The sequence below is a fragment of the Aspergillus caelatus genome (genome assembly GCF_009193585.1).
Source record: "Aspergillus caelatus strain CBS 763.97 unplaced genomic scaffold BDV27scaffold_92, whole genome shotgun sequence".
NCBI lineage: Eukaryota > Fungi > Ascomycota > Eurotiomycetes > Eurotiales > Aspergillaceae > Aspergillus > Aspergillus caelatus.
In genome coordinates, this window is record NW_022475355.1 from 66,802 (window position 1) to 89,480 (window position 22,679).

Below are 22,679 nucleotides of genomic sequence, written 5' to 3' on the forward strand. Positions count from 1 at the left end.
TAATCAGGAGATGGAGGAGCGAGTGCTTTGTCTCCAGGGCGTTCTTGCGGTTCGCTTCCTCAACATCGTCGGTGTCGTTCTCATCATCGTACCCCAGCCCACCTGCAGTTACTGAGCGAGGCAATTGAGTCATGAAATAATCAGTTCTGTACACATCGCGTCTCTCCTGGTTCACGGATCTGATACACCGCGCGTGGTCCTTACCGAGGAAGTGCTGACGCCGTACCCGCTCCGACTTCGATATAGGCTGGCGCAGGCTTTTCCAGGCCCAGGTCTTCTGAAAATTGACAAATGCAGCCCGGAAAGTCACCGCCCAGTGGAGGCCGATATACTGGAACAGAAGACTGTCCAGCAGATCCTCATCTTGGAAGACCCGGTACTTGCCGTTCAGGTGGCGACGCATTTCCTGAGGAAGACCATCGGACGGCCAGTGCCAGTTGTCAAGGGTCGCGAGACGCATGTTCAAAACATCCGCCACCTCCTGGGCAACAGCCTTGTTGAGCATAAAATCCTTCAAGATTTCGGCCTTTTCCCTGGTGAGAGAGTCTGATTTTAAGAGGGCCTTGCTCACCCACTTAAGTGTGTCAACGTCAAAATGGGTGCGTGTCGATGTACTTTCATCTCCAAAGGTCTTCACCTTCTGCCGCAGGGTTTTCAACGCTTGCTGAGATTGATTCGTCTTTGTGAACAGACCGTCAAGGTATTCCTTGATTGTTTTTTCATCCACATTCGCGTCGTTGAAAACATACTGCTCCCACGTTGCTCGCTGCTCCTGCATTTCTGCACGTCTTGTGGCGTCAGACTCGGAGCCTTGTTCCTTAGCCTCGGCAGCGTCCTCCTCAGTCTCAAGGCCGGTCAGCCACTCCGTGACCAGGTTGCTGTAGAATGAAGCATGTTCGTGGCGGGTATGCAGGAAATTTAACTCTTCCTCGAGCTGCGCAACCCAATCGCCTAGGCTCCGATCCGACACTGACGGATCAAACTGGCTCTGCAGGAGAAAGCGGCGGATATTGACATGGGCAGCACGGGCGGTACTGTCTTGCACAGTAGTCTCGGCCTCTGACTCTCCAGAATGCGTATCCAGATCCTCTCGGTCGAAAGCATCATTCGGGTAGCCATTAAGCTTGGTAATTCCTTCCAAGAGAACCCGAGCCTTGGATCGCAGATCGGGTGCGTCTGCCGCTGCTTTGAGAACCCCCTTTCGTTGCTTCTCGAAGAGCGAGCGTTGCTTGGAGAGCTCGGTGATTTTAATATCGGTGATGGAGCGAAGGGTCTGCGGGAGAGCTCCGGAGGTAGACATGATTACTTCTCTCGGGTTAACGATCTAACTGGAAGAGAGACGCGAAGGGAGAGATGCAGTGGGTATGAGTACCTGAGATGATCAACTCTTGGATCAGGTACCAATAGAATGTTGACTCCCGTTAAGAGTCCAAAGGAGACAGCAGAGGCCGGTGGACAAGAGAAGATGAAAGACAGAAAATTAGTGCTGGCGAAACTCTGGGTTATATATGCTAAGAAGAGCGAATTAATTTCACCTCTGGTGGAGAGGGAGTGTGGATAGTTAACTTTAGGCGATGTAGATCTTTTGAGATCTAAAGATCTCACTCGCGGCTGAGCAGCCTCGTCGGGCTCCCGAAATGGAAGGAAAGCTCAGCTCAGCTCAGCTCAGCCACGTCGTGACTCAACACCATGAATTAATTAAGTCAATCTCCGACTCCCATTCAAGCGTAGAGTACGGAGTACGGAGTACACATGCGTCATTACCGTATCAACAAGCTCACGCCAATTCTTCATACTCAATCCAACAATCCTCATACTGCATTTCCAAATAACTCTTCCCCCGAAGCTCTCCTACGCTCACAAACTTCCAGCGTCGAATGATGGCTATGATCGCCTTTGCAAGGACCAGCCAGGCTAATTCTTTACCAATGCAGCTTCGCGACCCTTTGCTGAAAGCCACCAGTTTGGCTTCCATCTCCCGATGTAGTGACTCGTCCCCTAGCCATCGCTGCGGAAGCCATTGATCAGCATCGCTGCCCCAAATTTTACGCGACCGGCCTAAAACATAAGTATTTGCGGACACCATGGTACCGATGGGGAGTGGAGCTGGCAGAGTGGATACTACAGTTTCGGCACCGGGTCTGATGACTCGAGGAAAAGCTGTGGGAAAAGAGGCGCAATGACGCAGAGTCTCTTTAACAACCGCTTGAAGCTCGAGGGAGAATGGTAGTGCTTCGACATCAGTCTCCTTTCGTAGCTTCTCCTGCCATAGTTGACCTTCCTGTGTTCCCAATTGGTAGATCATGGCCGTTAGAGCCGCAGCTACGCTACCTGGTCCGGCAAACACCAGGTTTACTGCCTCCGAAAATACTTCATCTTGAGTCATCCGACTGGAATCATCAAGGGGAATATCTAACCAACTTCTTACGATCCCGGGCTGTGCAGGTAGGCCAACCTGTTCAGGACCCCGAAAGATCATTGTGTGGCTCGAAGTCATGAGTGCCATCATTCCTGTGGGACCGCCCTGTTTACTGGTGGTCAGCGTGCGCAACACTCCACTGACGAGACGGCTGTTCATGATCCAGCCGTATGATGGGCAGAGCGAGAAGCTCCACGCCATCTTAACCAACTTGCGCATGACCGAACACATATCGGCCCCGGTCGCGGAGTCGGTATACGGATGCGAGACGACATCGGGACCATATATAAGCTCAAGCATTACGTCCATAGTGAACCGATGAGCCAGCGGTGCCAGATTCACCGCGGCCATCTCCCCATCTTGTCTTGACGAGGACGCGGCGTCTGTCCGCGTAAAGAAGAGGTTCACATGCTTTGTTATAACGGATTCATATCTTGTTATCTTCGCGCTTGTCAAGGCTGGCCCAACTACCTTGCGTTTCCTCTGTCGATGATTTGCATCAGTTTTTAGAGCGAATACGCTCGGCACGCGATTGTCGCGAGGGTGGCCAAACAGATAGAAGTCGTCTTTTTCGACCGATTTGTTAAAACCGTAGATCGCATCGAAGTCTTGTAGGTCGGAGAACGAGAGCCAATTTGGCGCTACGCGGACAACATGACCATATTTATCATGCAAATGCTGCTCCGACAGATGATGTCGACCGCCAAAAAACGTGAACAGTCTCCTTTATGTAGGTAGATTGGTTAGCGCGCTTGGCAATTCAGCCCGTAGAATGGGGTGTTAATCTTAGGTTTAGGACAAACCAGAGATTGGTGAACCGAGCCAAGAAAGGTCCGGGGTAACGCGCAAGCGGGTGGAAGTAACACTGATAGATCACATGGGCCACCAGGGCGGCGAGAGCGAACTGAGCGACGACAAAGACTGTACTCGAGACCATGGTAAAATATATTGATGGAGGTACATACATATCACAATCACAGTCGAATAATCCAGGATGCGTTCGTCAGCTTTTGTACCCCACATCACATGTGTGGGTGATGCACGTGTCTCTCTCGTATTAAATGGCTGTACGTTCAAGATAAATGGGTTGCCTGAACAATAGAACTCCAGAGTGGAATCCCTCCCGTATTTCCTGATCATTACTACTATCTGTTGTATCCCTGAACATCCATTGTGTCGAGTTATAGCAAGCTAACCGAAGAGTCTAGGTGATAATATACAGACACCGGTGGATTGGATATTCGTCATGAAATACCAAAATATCATATATATATAATTCACCCAAAGAAAAGAGACCATAGCGAAATGAAATGACACCAAATGGGCTCAGATCAAGTCGAATACGCGTCATTTTCCTGCGAGGTTCTGAGAATAGTATATGTCAGGAGCAAAGATACAAGCGACCCCTAATGAACAAATGTGACAGGTAAAAAATCATTCACGGCGGATTAAGCCATATCTTTAGGTTCAATCACCACCACATCCGAACGCGATGTGCTTTGACCCTACGGCATCGCAATGTTTTGTTCGCTATCCCATTATTCGTACCCCTTTAATAGCATGGCGAGCTGGCTGTGGCATTGTCTTCCTAGCTAGGGGGCATATAATAAAGCAACTATTGCAATGAGCTGGTTCAGAGCAACTCTCCAAATCGAGCTATGTACAGTAGTTATCAGTATGGGGGGCCAGGGGAGGGGGGTCATAGAGCGAGGCAATGAGCTTAAAAGAGGTGCTATGTGGAGACACCGTGGGCGAGCTGGACCCAGCCCATCGCTAGTATAGGGGCGGGTTGCCATTGCGATAATGGGAGCAACGCAGCATTCCATTCACCAGTCAAAAAGACAAAGATCAGCTGCGGGGAAAAGAGTTCCGAGGGATTATTATTCGTTTCAAGTCTGTCGACCAGTGCATATGTCACCGACCATGAATCATATTGTGGGGGAAGATGGAGGATTGTTTTCCGAGAGAATTCACATTCAAAGAGCTGAAGAAGGGAATGGATGAAGTTGACTAGTGTTGATAGTCAGCGCCAAACCAGGAAGATCGCCTTAAAATCCTTAACTCTGATGGTCGATCTCTGCTACCATTGGTCTGTATTGGTGGGGCCCACCCCCACTTAGGGGACTTTTGCACCATCAAAGGATTTTAGTGCCGGTCGGGTACGGCTGAGCAGTCAATTCGACAGGATCCCCTCTCTCCTGCATTATCACTGATCACATCCAGACCCCAAACGAATGACAGCTGCTTCATCTCCTTAAATTCTCCCACCGTTGTCTTCTCGTAACCAGTCGAGACGCAAAGTGAAAAGAAAAAGAAAAAACATAACAAAGTGTTGATGCTTGTCCTTGCGTAGCGACGGCTACACTTTTTAGTACTATAGCATCCCACACACACACACACACACACACACACACACACACATATCAATCAATCAATCAATCAATCAATCAATTGAACTTTTCCCCCCTTCCAATCAAAGAACTCAGGATGGGCATGGAATTTGTCTTTATAAATGTCAAGGAGCCGAAGGACGCTCTTCAGCTCGCTAAGGAACCTGAAATTCGATCCCACGTGGCTCGGTACCAGTGGAAGAAAGTCGAGAGTCGCCCGTCTCTCAAGCGAAAAAGAAATGCGGTGCTGTCGTTCTGCATGGACATAAGCTGTTATTCATCCTGGCAACCACGAAGTGATTCCGAGGACGACTCTCCCGACGGTTTAGATGGGCCCTCCACCGTCTCCATCCCTCTGCAGTTAGGGGGACTGCGAGACGACCCTTTTCGGTCCTATCCAGCCAGCTTCAAGCCGTTCATGCCGGTCCTCGTGGATCACTGTAAGTGTGGAATTAGTGTCACCATCCATAGCAAGTAGAACCATACTGATGGTACTCTATTAAGACCTGATGCATATGGCCGTGGACATCCCCGAGCTCGATCAACCAGGGAACAAAGGCCTTCTGAGAACCAGCTGGTTCCCTTTGGTGATGACAAATCGCGCCCTCTTCCTGGTCATCATGCTACTCGCAGCATCCCATTATGCGTCTGTGAGCGAGCACACCGCAGGCATGAAATTGGACCTTCTTAATCTTCGCTGTAAGGCGGTCCAAGCCATCAACGATGCCTTGAAGTATCAACCACCGGACCGGGTCGATGATGCGCTGGTAGGTGCGATAGCGAAGATGGGAAGTTATGAAGCGATGTACGGGGACATGGGGAGTTATAGCGTGCACATGAGAGGACTCACCCGAGCAGTTGGGTTGCGAGGCGGTCTATCAGCGCTTGGTCTGAATGGATTGCTCCGACGGATAGTGGTCTGGATCGACCGCAACGCTGCCTTCCTGCACGGATCGGCGCTCTATTATCCTGGCGCTACCTTTGCGCCGGGTCAGGCTCCCGAGCCCAATCCTGGTCATTTTCTTGCATCTTCGTGATTGAGCACAGCATTCGGGATGTCATTCTTATATTTATGTATGTAATATCAGTAGCGTGGGATCCGGAGTTAAATAGGAAGTTCTCTGTTTTTTTATTTTTATTTTTTTCATTGCCCCTCCCAAACACGACCGCAACGTGGCTCTGTCTAAATCGGGATATCACTCGCAGACGGGCCACACTCTATCCGGTTAAACTCCCAGATCAATCAGATTGTAATCGGCTGCACAAGTTCTCCCATTGGACCTCCATATCTCAAATTAACAATCATGATTGATGACAACAAAAACAAAGGGATCATGCAAATATGCAATATCCCAAATCGGACATCACCATTACCAAACCGTGCGATTTTCCAGACCCGCCACCAACCAAGAACAACCCAAAGTGGAGTTGGACCCTCACCCCGCTTACCGTTTCCGGATAACACATACTTAACTCAATTCAATCCATAAACCGAATATGATAGAAATCCCAGAAACAAAGAGATTCAAACCCCGGGAATAGTTCCAGAGAGTAAGTCTGGGTCGACGACATCACCATCATCATCATGGCTCCACGGGTCATTATAAAAAGATCGAATTACGTCGTGTCGGAGTCTTCGTCCTCTTCTGAATTCAAGAATCGCTGCGAAGTATAACACTAGTACTCATCTCGATCTTAACTCTAATCAACTACCTATCCTTCCTATACCAACTCACTCACACCCACATCCACACTAAGAAGAGAATAAGAAGAAAAAAAATATGGCCCTCAACGGAAAAGTCGCCCTCATCACCGGCGGCGTCAAGAACCTCGGTGCCGCTGCTGCTCGCGAGCTCGCATCCTCCGGCGCAAACCTCGCCCTCCACTACCACTCCGACAGCAGCAAGGGCGATGCTACGACACTAGAGGCCGAGCTGAAGAAGTCCTACCCTAACATCAAGGTCGCGTTCTACCAAGGAAACCTTACCTCCGCCGGAGCCGTGACGAAGCTCTTCCAGGATGCCCTGAAGGATTTCGGAAAGATTGATATCGTGGTCAACACGGTGGGCAAGGTCCTCAAGAAGCCTATTACCGAGATAACGGAGGAGGAATATGATACTATGTTTGCGTAGGTCTATTCCTGGTCCATCTATCTACTGGCTCTACATATATATATTTCCCAAACAAGGACAGGTAACGAGTGATGGGAACTAACATATTGGAAATAAACAGAATCAACTCTAAAACAGCATTCTTTGTCCTCAAAGAAGCTGCCGCGCATGTCACGGACGGGGGCAAGATCATCACGATCGTCACTGCTCTCCTCGGCGCTTTCACAGGATACTATACCTCCTACGCTGGTAGCAAGGCTCCCGTCGAGCATTTCACTCGGTATGTACCTAGTTACCATGTTTTAATCAACCAACCTCATCTATCCACAAGTCCTATCCCAAAAACAAACACTAACACATCAACAGAGGCGTCTGCAAAGAACTTCAATCCCGCCGCGTCAGCGTCAACAACATTGCCCCGGGACCAATGGACACCCGTAAGTTACCCTCAGAAAAGTCCAAAAAGCAAGAAAACAATGTCTGACCAAGTACTCGAAATAGCATTCTTCTACCCCCAGGAATCTCCTGAGGCTGTCGAGTTTCACAAGTCCAACGGTATGGGCAACCGTCTGACGATGGTCGAGGATATCGCTCCGATTGTTCGGTTCCTCTGCACGGAGGGCGCCTGGATCACTGGTCAGACCATCTTCGCTAACGGTGGATATACTACTCGCTAAAGGTGTGATTTATGTGAAATGAACATCTGGTGTTATGATAATGCCGAAGGTGTATGAGGTTTTGATACCGTGGTTTGGCGATCTAAAAATAATGTGGTCAAGATATCAGGAGCTTGGATGGTGAAGTTTTGCTTTGGGGTAATACGACTGCCCTCTCGCTTCGAAAGATTCCTTGGGGCATAGCAACAGTTTCCATAATAAGGCTCAATTGAAGAATGATATAAACTATCATCTCGCGTGTTTAATTCTATTAAAATCGAATGATGATGAAGTCAAACAATCTACCACTAAGCATAGGTATTATAAATCATATCTCATTAGTCATACAGCGGCTGATGATCCAGCCTTCGGTATTTTCCGCTCCTGGAGCGTGCCATAATTCAGAGAATCTGCCTTCGTCGGTTCCGGTACATCGTACGCGTCGACTTCCTCTCCGTACGCGATAGACAGACTGTCCACATCCTGATCGACTTCTGACCAGGTGGAGCTAGTCGCGGGGACGGGGAAGAACCGGGTCAGGATGTAGTACATGAGGGCAGACACAACTATTCCCGAGAAGTAGTTAACGTTGTATATGTACTGGGCGCCCACAGGCACCTTGCGTCCGACGGCACCAGCGAAGCCGACGATATTGACGAGGATTCCTGCAATATACGAGGCATATGCCTGCCACGAGAAGCCGTAGACAAATCGGTATGCAGAGCCCTCCTGTGCAGTGTACAGTTCTTTCACTCGCAGGTAACCCTTGCGGACGATGTAATAGTCACACAGCATGGGACCCGCGATGGAAGAGAGGAAGATCGAATAGGCAGAGAGATAAGTGGTGAAGCTGTTGGATGAGGCAACGAGGTTCCACTGCACTTCTGTCAGATAGCCCCCAAAGGAGACGCGTCAGGGTACTTACTGGATTCATAGCTAGACCAACAGCGGCGCAAATATAGCTTCCGCGCCGGATCGTAAGATATCGCGGAAGCAATGCCGTCATATCCGTACCCGCGGAAACGGAGTTTGCAGAGATGTTCGTTCCCAACTGAGCTAGAGCAAACCCTGTAGAAATCACAAAGATCCCAAATCGCTCTGCCGAGCTGGCGCCAACCTGGAATTTGCCCAACAAGTCGAGAGGATTCCACACCATCTCTCCGCCAAAGATAACCGCCGAGGATGAGGACGCAATGATACCGATGAAAGAGGTGACTCCAAAGCCGATGGGAATTGTCAGGAGCTGAGACCATAGTGCATCCTTTGGTTTCCGGGCGAACCTCGAAAAGTCGGGATCGTTCACAATCAGCGTCGCAAAATTGCCCAAGCAGCTCATGATCGCCTTCACCACCGCCCACGCCAGCGCACTGCCGTGTACGGTGTGTGGCTGATGCACAATGGGCCCAAGGCCCTTGGCGCGTGCGATGGCCCAGGCGAAGAAAGAGATAGCCGCAATCGGCGAATAGACTGCCTTGACAGTAAAGAGATGCCGGATTTTGTGCACAGGAAACCAAAGGGCTGGCAGAGAGAGTAGCCAAAAAAGAAAAAAGCTCACGAAGTCCCTGGTTGTGACGCCCGAACTGGCGGGAATGGAGTTGGGCAGGTGGTTATAACTGGGCCAGATTGAGCTGATCATTAATGTCACGCACTGGCCTATTTTGCGTCAGATAAGTCCATGACAGCATCATAAGTCACTCCTGGGTGTGGGTGAGGGGCCTAGAACAGTGTGCATACCTCCGATGTAACCCTGAACACCGTACCAAATAACCGCCATTGCAGCTCGATTGAACACCGGCCAGAGCGACCCCCAAACGCCGAATGTGGATCGACAGACCACCGGGAAGGAAAGGTGGTAAACGGCACCGATGCGACCCGTCAAGCATACAAAGCAGGCAGCAATGAAGTATCCGACCCAGACGCAAATCCATGACTGCCACCATGATAAACCATCAACGATCATCGAGGACGAGATCATCCACGTGTTCTGTTCCGAGACGAAAATGTTAGCATCAAGCTCCTCTGTGGAAAGGAGGAAGGACTTGTCACCCACAATGTTCAATGAGTCTGCAATCCAGAAGGCGACGAAGTTGAACCATTTCCATTGACGACGCTCGGGTTCGACTGTAACTCACGACGCAATCCCAAGGTCCACTCGGTCAGCTTTACTCGTCCTCTGGGGATATGAGGTCTAGTGCACAAAGGAAAAGAGGCAGCAAAGAGGCGTCTCGAGGAGATGCGCCGGCCAGTTCAAATGATCTCACCTGGCCGCAAGTCATGGTTCGTCAACATCAATTGTGTGTTGGTCAGGCCGGGTTCCGACGGCACCTCCAGCTTCTCAACCCATTCTTTGATTCGCGCCATAATTTGAGAATCCTCTGTGACTTGGGTGGGAGTGAGAGTGAAGCCGATAGTAAATGTAGTGGGGATATGATTCGAACAATAGAGGAATTACATTCAGGATGGGATAAGGATAATAAGTAAAGTCGAGAAGGGGGACGAGAAATATAGATTGATGAGAGGGAGGGAGAGATGGAGGGAGAGATGTACAGTAGTAAATACTAGTCACGATTGATAGTATTTCTTCCTCTTCATCCGTCCCTCCTTCTTCTTTATAAAGAAAAACAAAGGTTCTCCGTGTTGCAGTATGGGGAAGGCAGCATCGTCATCGACCACCCCCATGTCAACCAATGAGGAGTCCCCCAGAACCCGATATTGACATCCATCCTCACCCACGATAATCCTTGAGGAAGTTAACCAACCTTCATGACAAAAAGCTGATAAGAGGGAACATCTGATCGCTGCGCCACCGTTTCCTTATCACCCTCCACGAGCCGCTCGCCAAGGGGGGAAATTGAGAGCTGACCGCGCCCGTTAGTTTTCTGTTGCTCTATTTGGTCGAGTAACAAAGTGAACCACCCTCCGTTATCTGCGATAAGCTCTCCGCAAACAGGACGTGACTGGGGCTTCACCGTCATCTTCGGCCTATGAAGATGGTCTGAGTGGAGCCACAGTGGAGTCGGTGGACTGGGCATATCTAATCGCTGCCTCATCGTTTCTCCTGTGCTGACTCGATCACATCGAGTAAGCAGTAACTTTGCATCCATTCCTTTTATTCCCTGCGGCAGATGATACGATAAGAATATATCACGTGTTCCGGAGAGACCTTAAAAAGTCCTGCTCAATCCTCGGTAATTGACGGTATTGATCAATACCTTTTTTTAAAGTTATTCCCCCCCTGATTTTGTTGAAGAAAAATCTAGAAGCCAGTGGCAGATCCCTTATCTCTTACCAAGCTCCAATCAAGCGGAAGACCATTCACGGTATAGAGCGAGAGGAAGGGAACTACCCCAAGAGATGCTAGTAGTACATACAGTATCGTTGTTCCTGGCACGGAGCCTGGTCCTTAAGGAAATTAGAATTTGCTTGCCTTTCTTTTCTCTTTTCTTCTTCTTCTTTTCTTCTTTTCTTCTTTTCTTCTTTTCTTTTTTTCTTTTTTTTTCTTTTTTTTGAAGATGAGGGCGTATAGATAAGACTATCTTGGGTAAGGACTTAGCCCTACTAACCTAAAGGTGATTCAACTACTAAAAGCTTTAAAGCTTTAGAAGTATGTACTTCTCATACTACATTCACCCTACAATTATGATCGTAGCCAATATTGGATGGGAACGCCTTACAACGTATCATAACCAGGTGATCAAACACTATAAACCGCTAAATGAACCGCATGATGCCATTCTCGCTCAGGAATCTATGCTTGCGCGGTCTTCATTAAAAAAAAGACCAACTGATGACAATAGGAACCTACAAAATCCAGCCAGAGACGGTTCTTCAGCTCGCGCCGATTCCGTTTGATGGTCTAGGATATTCATAGAATTTTCTTCTCTTAGGTAGACTCAGAATATACTAAGATTTTGCCAATGCCATCACATATTGCCTTGGCCATGGTTCTGGTGGCACACATTTTGATCAACAAAACATATGGGGAAGTCCACATGCCAAATCATGACTATAGGGCGCTAAGACAGTATATACCACGCGTTGCCTCATACATGGTTTTCAAACAATATGAATTGTAGGCAATGCTGCCAATATCTATATATACATATCAACGATGATATCTGAAACAGGCGCATCGTCATACACTCATTGCGTTTGATATGTAGACAATGTCTGTTAAGTACATTAGACTCCCATCACTAACTCCAGACAACTGTCCAGTCTAATACACGCCGCTAATTTTACCAACACAACTCCCATCATCCCTTATTCCACTTGCCGAACTTCACGTAGTCATCATACAGACCCTTGAAGATCGCACGCCCGGATACATCTAGTCCGGCATTCAATGCCCGCATGGTATCCCGTGACATCACATCCAAGACGGAGTAGAGACCTGGTAGGATGGCAGTCTTGACTTCGGGTGCCAGTGAGCCGCGCAGGGAGCTCTCCGCATACTCCATGATGAGATACTGGAGATACTGACCCGCGATACGCTTAGCTTTCTTGGTCTGGTCAGTCAAGCCCTCGTGGCTCAGCCCGGTCTGGGTGGGCCTCGACACCGCAGAAACGGTCGGGTCGCAAAGTGATGTGAGAAGACGGGTAAAGTGCACGGCGTGAGCTGCCTGCAGGGGTGCAAGCCAGAATGGTTGCTGAGCGGATCGCTTCTCCGACAGCATAGACCTTGTGCGCTTCTTACTGCGAGCGAACAAGCAGTTAAGCAGTCGCTGCATGGCAGGCAGGATTAGGTGGAAACGACCACCGAGTTTCTGGCGGTGAAGACCAAAGAGCACGCCCATCAACCGACATAGTCGAATATAAATTGATGCGGAATAGTCGGGACTAATTAGTGGACCAGTCTTTGAAGCGCACACCGCAACACATGCCAGAAGACTGTCGATGTTCCACTGAGTAATGCAGCGTGTGTGGGTACGCAGAAGAATATCTATACATTCTGTAGCAAGCGTAAAATGTTCGATGGATCTGCTACGGCGAACTGAATCCGTGACGGCGGTGCACAGAAGAGAGAGTTCTTTGGCTGTGCTGCTCTCCTTATCTTCGACAGGGGTTAGTGAGGCGACAGCTAAGCCGGAAACGAGGAGGTGATAGGCGGCATTTTCTCCATCGAATCCGAGTTCTCGGACGTCTTGGACTACTTGAGTCAGCTGGTCCACAGTCATCGACTGGAACCTGGCAGTTGTTGATCGAATAAAAAGCTGCTGCTCTTCGCCATACATATGTTGGAGCGGCAGTGTCTCGACGCAACTTATAACAGGCAGCGTGATAGTCTTCTCTGTGCCTTTACCGGCCAAGACACGACGCCTGATGAGCCTCCTCAGTGAAGACCCTGAGTCCACGGACTTTTCGACATAATTCTCGATCTTGGTCAAGAACTTCTCAACTTCAGCGTGATCAGTTGCCAGATCCTCAAAGTCCTCCAATGCATCCAGGATCTTTATCAAAGTAATAGTCTCCTCTAATTTCTGCTTCTTGCATTGATCTTTGACGGACTTGACTTCCATCACGACCAAGTCGAAAACCTTTTGGCGGCATGCAGCTAATTCTGTCTCATCAACACCAGAAAGTCGCTTACGGTGGAGCCAGAGCTGAGACAAGGAGATCCTCAAGAAAAAGCAATCCATGGAATCACGGTCAATAGATTGCAACTTGGATGCCTTGGACGAAACTTTGCGATACATCTTCTTGAACAGTCTGCGGCAATCTTCTTCGGAGAGAACAAGGAGCTTAGATACGACTGCTCGATGTAAGTTTCTGAATGCTTTCATGATCTGCAGATCAATCTCTGTCCCCTGCAAACTGACAGCTTTAGCTACTGTCCAGATTGGTTCCCAATCGCTGGTCAGAGCTGCCGTGGACTTGGGCATGTCGGCCAGCTTCGCCATCAGGGACAATATCCCTACAGTGATTTCAGCCGTGCTATCTTCCTGTATGACAACATCCTGCAAGAGGTCTAGGAGCAGTCCCCTCTGGCGGCGTGTAATAAGCGCCGTAGGGATTCTCTGGAGACTCTCAACATAAAGTCTCCTATTCGAGGCGTCCTCTTTGACTCGTTCCGATAGGACAGTAATCAGGTCTACGGCGATGGCAGGAGCATTAAGAAGGTATTCGTGGCAGACCACACTCGCCCAGGCTTGTAAGAACCTTGCCTCAGATGGAGGCGTCTCAAGGGTCGACGACGGGTGATACTGGGATGTTGCTAAGGAGAGCATATTTTGAAAGAGAGAGCGGCGGGATTCAACGTTGACCTGGCGCCAGACATCCGGGCACCTGACAAGGGTCAAAAAGTAAGCCAGGACGAGGTACATAGAGTCGAGAGTGTCCACCCGACCATTCCATGGAGAATTAGTGGACTGGGGTGTTAATTCGCCGGATCTAGATTTCATAAACTCCGCAATGTCCTTGGTGAGCATGTTGAACTCATCAGTATAGCTAGACTTTGCAGACACGCTAATTGCAGTAACAGTAAATCGATATGCTTCGAAGCACTCCAGGGGAGCACATAATTTCTGCATCCGGTCCTTCTGGTGGCGCTTGATAGACTTCGACGCAGCTTCAACTAAGCCCATAATTGTACCAGCAAGAGTGTTGTCAGTGGAGTGCACATTGTTCTCGAGAAGGCTGCGGGCCAGCCTCCACAACCGCCATCTCCAATGCAAGTGTTGCTTCGAAGACAAGGTTGACTTGAATGTCTCAATAATAGAAACCAGATCGTCATAGGAATCTGTAGCATTCAAATCACGGTTTCTAAAACCAGCTTCCAGGATGACAAACTGAGCGTAAGCTCCGGCGGACTTGGCAACTCTGCCATCCTCGGCCCTAATCTCAGTCGCGGCTGCATGCATTTGCGCAGAGGCATATGTATGGGTAAGGGGGCTGCGCATCAAATCACCGTAGACATTGCATACATCATCATCTTCCCAGACAGTGAAAAGGCCCACGCTATTGTCTTGCGATCGTGCTTCTTCTACTTCAATGAGTTGCTCATACCACAACTGCATGAAAGTGGCTAAGTCTCTCGCACTCATAAATGCGCGCATCAAAGGAATCAAGACGCCATTTTTGATGGTCTCATAACAGCCACCTGTTTGTGACGCACCGCTACGCCAGTGTAGGTTAATCTTTTTAAGTAACGCATCCAGCAATTGAGTCGAGTTACTGAGTCCAGAATTCGGTAAGAATATGTCTGCCCCAAGCTCGATCAATAATGCAGTTAAGCTCCACTCAACCTGCGACAGTCCGTCTCTGTGCAGGCCGGTGTAGGAAGCATGAGTAAGCAAAGTATGCAAAGACAACTGCACGTTCCGGTCGAGGGCGACGCGGAAAAGCCGCTCCAAGACACCGACAAATTCGGGAAGGTAAGTAGTAGTGTTCTCAGCTTTCACGATAGAGAATGCGAGCTCGGCAATTGCAACGAACAGTGTCTCCAACCAAGGCGCATCGTGTGTTTGTCTTCGGAAAGTGTCCCTAGGAACCGATCGACAGGCGATGTCGAAGAACTCGGGCAGAAGTTCTGCCGTCTTCCATAACGTTTTCTTCTTGACGATATCACCACTGGTGTTTTGGCTGGGGAGCTCGAGTTCACAAAGAATGGGCCTAAAAGTATCGGAAACAGGTTTCACAGCGCTCCAGTCCGGTTCGCTGGCCGAATAATCTATGCCTGATCCCCCTCTATCAAAAAAGGCGGCCCGTGCTGGAAGAACCACATGGAGGGCGATCAAACGCTCAACCCCATGCAGGACTTGAGCCCTTTCATCAGTGTCAAGCTGGGTGGATCTCACAGAGTGCTGCAACCTCAGAGCACTTTGGAAGCAATATTTGGAAAACGATTCCTAGAAACGTCAGCGCATGACATCCCTCTGACACTCAGCACGACGCAAAACTTACATTGCTCGATCCACTGTCCGTATCCACACGACGGTTAGACCTCAAATCCCACAGGTCAAGGATAGCTGGGAATACGTATAGGAGGTGTTGCAGATCTGTCGTCTTCCGCGCGTTGGAAAACTGCGTAGAAGCCACAGCTGCGAGTCTGAACGACCTCCCTAACGTCACAGCAACCGTTTCAGGCTCACCCTTCAGCGCATGCTTCAAATGAGAACTGGCTACCTCATCAATCTCAAGCGTCCGACTTGCAAGCATCACCATGCTGTACAAGCAATCCAAGGCACGAATGAAGGACAAGAAGCACGATGTAGGCGTCTGTGGCTGCTCGTCAATGTCCATCCCGTCTTGTTCACTGTCGCCAGCCCTCTTTCTTTTGGTTCCCTTTTTATCACTTTGAGGCGATGAATCGCTGAGAGTCTTACTAGACTCTGAGTCCGAGTGGCCCAACTCTGTCATTCCATTTTCAAGACCGGCAAATACATCATCCTCCAAGTCGGTAATCGCGTGGTCGAGGATCGCCAAAAACTTCTGGTCCTTGAGCGTTGTCGCTAATGTCTTTGGTTGAATAAGATCAATAAGTTGTCGTAACAGGAGAAAAGACGCAGGCTCGACACGATAGTTCTTCCCCGCCCTCAACTTCTTTAATAACCATCGGAGAACCCATTCTTCCTTCGGAGCGGCGCGAGCTTGGACGTAGGTGGTTTTATTAATCTCCGGATGACTTGCACATAGCGCCAGATCCAGTCCTATGATTTGGGCTGCTTCATTGAGTTGGCTGATTGGAGAACCCGAGCCTTTTTCAAGCCGGAGAAGCGCCTCTTGCGAGGAGCGCGGACGCTGTAGAGAAGACAAGATCAACAGACATACTTTACACGAGAAACTCAAAATCTCAAGTAGTTAACTTACCTCCGCAAAAGAAGGCATCTCGAGAAGAGTGTGTCGAACTGCCCTCCCCTATCTTTCCTCTTGTTCTTTGTCAGTGCGGAGTTAACATTGCGTCCTGATACTACCCGACCAAAGAAAAAAAAAGTAGTCAAGCCCGTGACGACAGCCCAAGCCGAGCCTAGTTTTTCCGACCGCCTTTGCCCGACAGAGCTCAAACGTCGCACCCGATTTCATCACCTCCTCCTTGGCTTGAATATTCCGCAAAGATTACCCTTGACTCCCTCCTTTGTGTCCCTCGTCACAGTCAGTCCTGCTTCAATCTACGTCAATGTCTACCTTTGGCTAATCCTTGATTTTCAGATCTATCGCAATGGCCGACTCCAACGAATCCCAGCCGATCGTCCGGGCCACCAAGCCCGTCAGTGAGGCATTGCTCAATGAGAAGGTACAAATCGCCGGCTGAATCCTGTATATTTTTTTTTCCGACATAAACTCAATTCCCGGCCTTTTTGCCCACCAGCTCGGCTATTCCGGGGGCTTCCAATGAGCAAGGAGTATACAATCTCGCAGAATTGGGGCTAATACGGACTTTTCATAACCACAGTGGGATCGCGCCATCTCCTCCATGATCATTCGCTCCTCCCTCGGTCTCGGTTTCGGTGTTGTTTTCTCGGTGCTCCTCTTCAAGCGGAGGGCTTGGCCCGCTTGGGTTGGTCTGGGCTTCGGTGCTGGACGTGCTTGGGAAGAGGCCGACTGTACGTTTCTGGTCCCTGCTACTGACTTGTATAGAACTATCAACCTTGATTAACATGAGACATAGCTTCGTTCCGTCGTGGCGACTCGCCTGTTAGAGACGCACTGCGTCGGTAGAGGGTTCAGCATTTGATTGTGTATGATACCTGTATAGCCGAGGGAATAAAGTCAGGTTGGGGCTTCATTCATGCAGTTTAGAAGAATTCCTAGGCTCTGTTTGCCGTTTAGCATGCAATTCATCATTGTTGTATCCCGCCATTATTTCAGTTTACGTCTTCGATTCGCATCAACAAGTGTAAAATAATTGAATAGCTTACGGAGAATACGCCGGTACAGTCTAAATATCTTCGATCGAGACTACATGCAAACGCTAGAGGTAGCTATGTGAACAAGTGATAGGGCCAATATATTCATACTGCATTGTTATATCGAGCTATTCCATGTACGGATGACACTATAGATCCGTGGAATTTGTGATCCATTGCCTGGATGTTCTCCAGAGATTTGCTAGAGGCAGCCGCAGGTAGGAATCGAATAACGCCCAGAGAATAAGAGAGGGGATGTATCAATGCGTGCGTGGTTTACGCAGCCCGAAAATTAAAGAAAAATAACTGTACACGAAGACTGGGAGCGTAAGAGATCTAATGTCCAGCATCTATTCAGGGGTATCATGATTAACAGCCGGCCGAAGATGAAAGGCGGCGTAAGAATAAGTAAAGCAGAGACACATGCGGCGAGGTAGTTTGAGATGGGAAAACTTTCACAGCATGGGGGATGTCGATGGAACGGTAATATCATCCAAAGCCTGTATCCCGGACACGCCGATGCCTGGGTTGTCCGACGACGTCGTCACGGGGGCAATATGGGACAGATTGCTGGCCTCGGTAGTCACAGGTTCAAGAGAAAGGCCATTGTGCCCGCTGTGCGTGAGACAGCCAACGCAATTACAATCATTTCCACATTGACAACTTCCCGTCACATCAGAGCAACCAGATGGCAAGCCTACTGGATATTCAAGAGTGTAATACTCCGAAGGTTCCATAAACTGTTGCTCTGAGAGGTATTCAGCTGGCGGAGACGAATATCCATTCCGAAGCATCCGTGAGGTTTGGTTTTGTTCACCATAGGAATGCATCATCAAATGTTGGGTACCATTATTGAAGGCATGACTGAAGTTTGTATATGGATTATCTGGTTGTGTAGCACTATGCTGTCTGCCATGCAAAGAGGGAGTCTGGTAACCGTTCATTTTTTCCACGGCCCGGTCCTCGCCGTCAAAGGCAACCAAAAGACCCATTTCTTGAACATGTTGTCTTGTGGTATTGTTGAATGGATGAGAAGCACAACCCAGGCATTGACAATTATCACCGCAGCTGCAATTGTGGGTTGGATCGCTGTTGAGGGTTGCCGGTTCCATATAACCAGAATTATTAGTATCATGTGGGAACGGCTGCGATACAAAAGATTGGGTGAGACTACTGCTGGTAATGTTCTGATGGGGAAAGCTCATAGCAACAGCCTTGGGTGATGTATGTAACGTATAGTCAGGCACATATGCGGGTTGCGCAGTCGATTGTTGGTGCGACACAAACGGTGGGTAGTGGTGATTTTGTCCAACAGCATTAAAGTCCTGCCATGTAGGAATCTGAGGTGTAGAAATAGGTGTAAATGAAGTCGCATTCAAAGATGGCGTATAGGGGGCGCTCGATCCATCGGTTGTAGGTTCTGTGCTGTGGCCATTTTGTGCGGGACTTTCAGGCTTCTTACAACAAGAAGCTTGGGGCTGGGTTTGCACTAGTGGTTGCGATTTTTGAGAACAGCAGCTTCCGCCTGGCGGTTTCGCGTCGTCGCCATTATCGAGGGCCTGATGAGGTATGAAAGTATTTGGCGTACCGATACGCTGAGGTAGACTGTTCCCCATGGTTTTAAGCCCCGGATCTTGAGACATGAAAGGGGAAATATGGTTCAAAGTGCCGTTTTCATGATGTTGTTTCCCAAAGTCTGGTATAGAATCTAGAGCTTTCGCAATGCTTTCCGGGGCAGTTTTGATTTGCCTTCTAGATGACTTTTGGATTTTACCAGGAGCGGGTGAAGCTGTAAGGGGGAGAGCAGTCGGGGTGGGTGGTGCGGACTCATTCGAATCTACAGGCACTTGATATACCGGTCTACAGAGACACGTAGAGCCTTGATAGTAGTTAGCGAATGTTTGTTCTGTGAATGACTGGGCCACTCACCTTTTGGAATACGGATCATAAATGCATAAGTCTTTTGACAGCTACATGTCCCTTTCGGATGGGGGCATTTAGCAAGTGGACGTCCGGCCTTGGGCACCTTCATCATCAATCTGTCGAAATGTTGACATTTCGAGGAACGATGGCCACGGATACATGGTTCGCTAGGAATTCAGTTAGTAACTTCGTGCCGACGACCAATAAGTAAATCCTTACCATGACCACTTAGCGCCTTCTTCATCCAAAGGCATTGTGTCAGTCTACTCTTAGAATGACGCACCCAAGACAGTACCGATACTCAAATATGCTTGGGGTCGCTTGAACTGTGCCTCGTGCCTTTCTGTATCGACCTCGGCGCTATCGCAGATCCACCAGTAATCGCAAGGCCCAGTGCAGATCAAACTCGACATTCATCAAAAAGACGATTAGGTTTCCTCAGTTGAGTAGCCTTCCGCACAGGGATTGTACATAGAATCAGAACAAAGAAATCGATAAAGGTCCCGTTCGACGGGGCGGCGGTCGTTCGGATGAGAACAAGAAAATACACAGAAGCGATGACAACAGATAAAGGGTGACACAGAAAGTAAGGATGAAAACTAAGGGAAGATCCAAAATTGGGAGATCCAAAAATAATTAGTAAACAGTGGCTAGACAACAGGTCCAGGCGACTCGATAACCCCGCCAGGGTCTGCGTTAAAGATGCGGGGGCTGTTCGGTGACTGACATCGGAAGAAACATGCAAAATCCAACCTGAAACGAGTCTAAGCGCGCCTCCGAGGTCTGCATTCTACGCCTGAGGCATCAGACTATGTCTGGGCTGCCTGAACCTTGGCAGCGCGGCAAATCGGAGTTTATCGTCAAATCGTCCGGCAATAAGCAAGTACACAGAGCTGGTCCGAGTCGACTTAATTCCACTTGCCTCGATCTTTCAACTCACTGACGTGTGAACCTTTTGTACACTTTCTTTTTGACCCACATTTCCCTTGTTCTCTCTTTTCAATGACTCCAGAAGGCCGTGATACCTCCGGCCAGGCGCCGGGCTATGTAAGCATTTCACGCGCCAGGGATTATTTCGCCGTTCCTGCTCCGATCAAGCGCATCTTTGATCGATTTCCTCTCGTCACTTATTCTTCCAATGACCTTCCTCAACGTGGTGCCTCGAACCGGACTGGAAATCGGTTGTTTGTGTTTACAGATGCAGCGGGTGCGAAAAGTCACAAACCCTCATTCAATCCGCAGTGTCTCAAATGGCAGGTACGTGAGGATAGCAGAGTGCGCAGGTTATGTCTGATCGTTTCTGACCCGAATGACTTTGTGCACAAAGGCATATTTGAGATTTGTCGGTATCGATTTTGATATTGTTCCTTCGAATAATCATGCATCACCAACGGGAGCTCTTCCCTTCCTCCTCCCGGCCCTTCCAGTCAACAACAACGCCCCGATACCTTCCAGCAAACTACAAAAGTGGGCTATTGAACAAGTCCACTGTGAAGAAGAACAGCAATTGAACTTGCGGTTCGAGGTATACGCATCATTACTGGATCACCGGATACGGAATGCTTGGGTATGTTGATATAAGTATCCGACAGTGGTTCCAAGAGTGACGCTCACACGCACACAGTTGTATACCCTTTATTTGGACAATGAAAACTTCAGTACTGTAGCCCGCCGGCTTTACGTAGATCCATCGACTAGCAATTCGCTGGTACGCGCCACTTTAGCTGTTCAGCTTCAGCAGGCCGCAAGGGAGGAGCTTCTGAAGACTTCACAATATATTGATGTCAGCGCACTGGAGGCAGAGGCAGACGATGCCTTTGAGGCTCTCTCTACGCTTCTAGGCAACAATGAGCATTTCTTTGAACGGTCCAGTCCAGGCTTGTTCGACGCCAGCGTCTTCTCTTATACGCATTTGATCTTAGATAAAGGAATGGGATGGAAGCGGAATAGGCTGGCAGAGCTTCTGCAAAAGCATGAAAATCTTGTGCAGCATCGGGAAAGATTGCTAAAATACTTCTAGACATTGGATATCAAAACGAATCATTCATGTATAATACTGCTAGCCTACTTGTCTTTCAATCCTCACAGCGAGAACAGGGTCAAGCTTCAGAAAGAGTAGCGCTTCTTCACAACCGCTTTCTAAAGCAAATTCCAAACCACACCGTGACACCGATCCACTTATTCGCTCTTTTACCCAAATCTTTTACCATCGTCTCATTCACCTTCCTCTCGCGGACACGCTCCCCGCCCAACTCTTCAACCTCGAATCCCGCCTTCTCAGCAGCATCTAACACATCCTCAATCGTGTGAGAATAACTAGTCGGCCGAATCTTCGTCCCAGTCGCCGTATCCACAAACCCCGCCTGGCTAATCGACCCCATCTCAGAATGCATATTGGTCAAAAGAAAATACCCTCCAGGTCTCATCACCGCCGCCGCGCCCTCAAAGAACTGGTCCACGGGGATATGCTCCAACACCAGAGTTGAAATCACACCAGCCGCGCCCACGCTACACTCAGGCGGTGCCGGGGGCGAACGAAGCAGATCATAAATCTCCAACGAAACCCTATTAGCAAGAGAAGGATCGGATTGCTTCTCCTTGTCGATAGCGGTCCGAGCAACATCCAGCATCCCCGGCGAAGCATCTAGCCCAACGATATGGGCATCTTGGGGCGCGAACTTCAGTAGCTGGCGAGTGTTTCGACCTGTGCCACAGCCTAGATCGACTAGTTTTACCGGACCTATCTGTGTATTGGCGGTTACTTTGTCCAAGAGCTGTGGTAGTAGCTGTTGTATTTCGATGCTGTCGAGGGCTTGTAGGAAGTTGCCGTCTGTGTCATAGACCTGTGTTTTTAGTTAGAATTTGTCTAAATTACTTGGGATACCTCTTTTCCTTCGACATGAAGTATTATACGAGGTAGGTCTGCTTACCTCCGCCCATTTGTTGTATGCCTCGACGGTTTCCACATATTGTACTGGCTTTTGGGAGCTTGCTGTATTGCTAGGAGACCCTGAGGCAAGGGTTTCTTGTATAGTACGAGCCATTGTAGTAATTTGCGGGACCTGGGTAAAAATTTTCTGGATAGATAACCTCTTTCCTTGTTTTTGCTTCTCTTTCTTATTGATCACCGGATGTGTGGCAGTCCCGCGGGGAAGTTTCTTCAACGGATGAAGAAGCAATTGCACAACAACTGATGCAAGATTATCGAATTGAAGATGCCTAGGTAATAGTAGGCACTTAGGGGATATATATACTACATGTAATGATAATTCTATATAAAACAATGGTTGCTGTTATACGAGAAGATGAGTCATATTAGTTGGTACCGAGGTTGT

General features: G+C 48.9%; 9 protein-coding genes across 9 annotated transcripts; 4 read left to right on the plus strand and 5 right to left on the minus strand.

Annotated features, from left to right (window-relative positions):
- Nucleotides 1–1,521: 1,521 nt before the first annotated feature.
- Nucleotides 1,522–3,377, minus strand: BDV27DRAFT_128633 (putative cytochrome P450 pisatin demethylase). Its single transcript, XM_032067021.1, has 2 exons — nt 3,223–3,377; nt 1,522–3,143 (listed from the first exon to the last, which is right to left on the minus strand). Exons 1-2 carry the CDS (start codon nt 3,354–3,356, stop codon nt 1,778–1,780), a joined length of 1,500 nt encoding a protein of 499 aa, XP_031927400.1. The 5' UTR covers nt 3,357–3,377; the 3' UTR covers nt 1,522–1,777.
- A 1,529-nt stretch (nt 3,378–4,906) lies between these two features.
- BDV27DRAFT_157957 (uncharacterized protein) lies at nt 4,907–5,846 on the plus strand (the record flags this gene model as incomplete). The annotated part of the gene is made up of 2 exons (XM_032072598.1): nt 4,907–5,249; nt 5,314–5,846. 2 exons carry the CDS (start codon nt 4,907–4,909, stop codon nt 5,844–5,846), a joined length of 876 nt encoding a protein of 291 aa, XP_031927401.1.
- A 655-nt stretch (nt 5,847–6,501) lies between these two features.
- BDV27DRAFT_115800 (uncharacterized protein) lies at nt 6,502–7,727 on the plus strand. The gene is made up of 4 exons (XM_032064656.1): nt 6,502–6,937; nt 7,042–7,200; nt 7,287–7,357; nt 7,422–7,727. The coding sequence occupies exons 1-4, from the start codon at nt 6,591–6,593 to the stop codon at nt 7,595–7,597; spliced, it is 753 nt and encodes a 250-aa protein (XP_031927402.1). The 5' UTR covers nt 6,502–6,590; the 3' UTR covers nt 7,598–7,727.
- Nucleotides 7,728–7,757: 30 nt separating this feature from the next.
- Nucleotides 7,758–10,131, minus strand: BDV27DRAFT_115766 (nucleobase cation symporter-1 family protein). The gene is made up of 5 exons (XM_032064655.1): nt 9,838–10,131; nt 9,627–9,697; nt 9,311–9,560; nt 8,502–9,229; nt 7,758–8,452 (listed from the first exon to the last, which is right to left on the minus strand). The coding sequence occupies exons 1-5, from the start codon at nt 9,935–9,937 to the stop codon at nt 7,919–7,921; spliced, it is 1,683 nt and encodes a 560-aa protein (XP_031927403.1). The 5' UTR covers nt 9,938–10,131; the 3' UTR covers nt 7,758–7,918.
- A 1,499-nt stretch (nt 10,132–11,630) lies between these two features.
- BDV27DRAFT_115829 (ribosome biogenesis protein URB2) lies at nt 11,631–16,625 on the minus strand. The gene is made up of 3 exons (XM_032064657.1): nt 16,385–16,625; nt 15,479–16,315; nt 11,631–15,423 (listed from the first exon to the last, which is right to left on the minus strand). The coding sequence occupies exons 1-3, from the start codon at nt 16,400–16,402 to the stop codon at nt 11,833–11,835; spliced, it is 4,446 nt and encodes a 1,481-aa protein (XP_031927404.1). The 5' UTR covers nt 16,403–16,625; the 3' UTR covers nt 11,631–11,832.
- Nucleotides 16,600–17,444, plus strand: BDV27DRAFT_128644 (MICOS complex subunit MIC10). Its single transcript, XM_032067022.1, has 4 exons — nt 16,600–16,666; nt 16,724–16,808; nt 16,968–17,118; nt 17,184–17,444. Exons 2-4 carry the CDS (start codon nt 16,734–16,736, stop codon nt 17,231–17,233), a joined length of 276 nt encoding a protein of 91 aa, XP_031927405.1. The 5' UTR covers nt 16,600–16,666; nt 16,724–16,733; the 3' UTR covers nt 17,234–17,444.
- An 86-nt stretch (nt 17,445–17,530) lies between these two features.
- On the minus strand, nt 17,531–20,024 carry mac1 (putative copper-activated transcription factor GRISEA). Its single transcript, XM_032067023.1, has 3 exons — nt 19,564–20,024; nt 19,351–19,511; nt 17,531–19,300 (listed from the first exon to the last, which is right to left on the minus strand). Exons 1-3 carry the CDS (start codon nt 19,596–19,598, stop codon nt 17,877–17,879), a joined length of 1,620 nt encoding a protein of 539 aa, XP_031927406.1. The 5' UTR covers nt 19,599–20,024; the 3' UTR covers nt 17,531–17,876.
- Nucleotides 20,025–20,214: 190 nt separating this feature from the next.
- Nucleotides 20,215–21,417, plus strand: BDV27DRAFT_115838 (putative mitochondrial outer membrane protein (Sam35)). Its single transcript, XM_032064658.1, has 3 exons — nt 20,215–20,601; nt 20,672–20,911; nt 20,969–21,417. The coding sequence occupies exons 1-3, from the start codon at nt 20,347–20,349 to the stop codon at nt 21,362–21,364; spliced, it is 891 nt and encodes a 296-aa protein (XP_031927407.1). The 5' UTR covers nt 20,215–20,346; the 3' UTR covers nt 21,365–21,417.
- On the minus strand, nt 21,418–22,586 carry BDV27DRAFT_115842 (class I SAM-dependent DNA methyltransferase). The gene is made up of 2 exons (XM_032064659.1): nt 22,275–22,586; nt 21,418–22,187 (listed from the first exon to the last, which is right to left on the minus strand). Exons 1-2 carry the CDS (start codon nt 22,386–22,388, stop codon nt 21,471–21,473), a joined length of 831 nt encoding a protein of 276 aa, XP_031927408.1. The 5' UTR covers nt 22,389–22,586; the 3' UTR covers nt 21,418–21,470.
- Between the last annotated feature and the right edge of the window lie 93 nt (nt 22,587–22,679).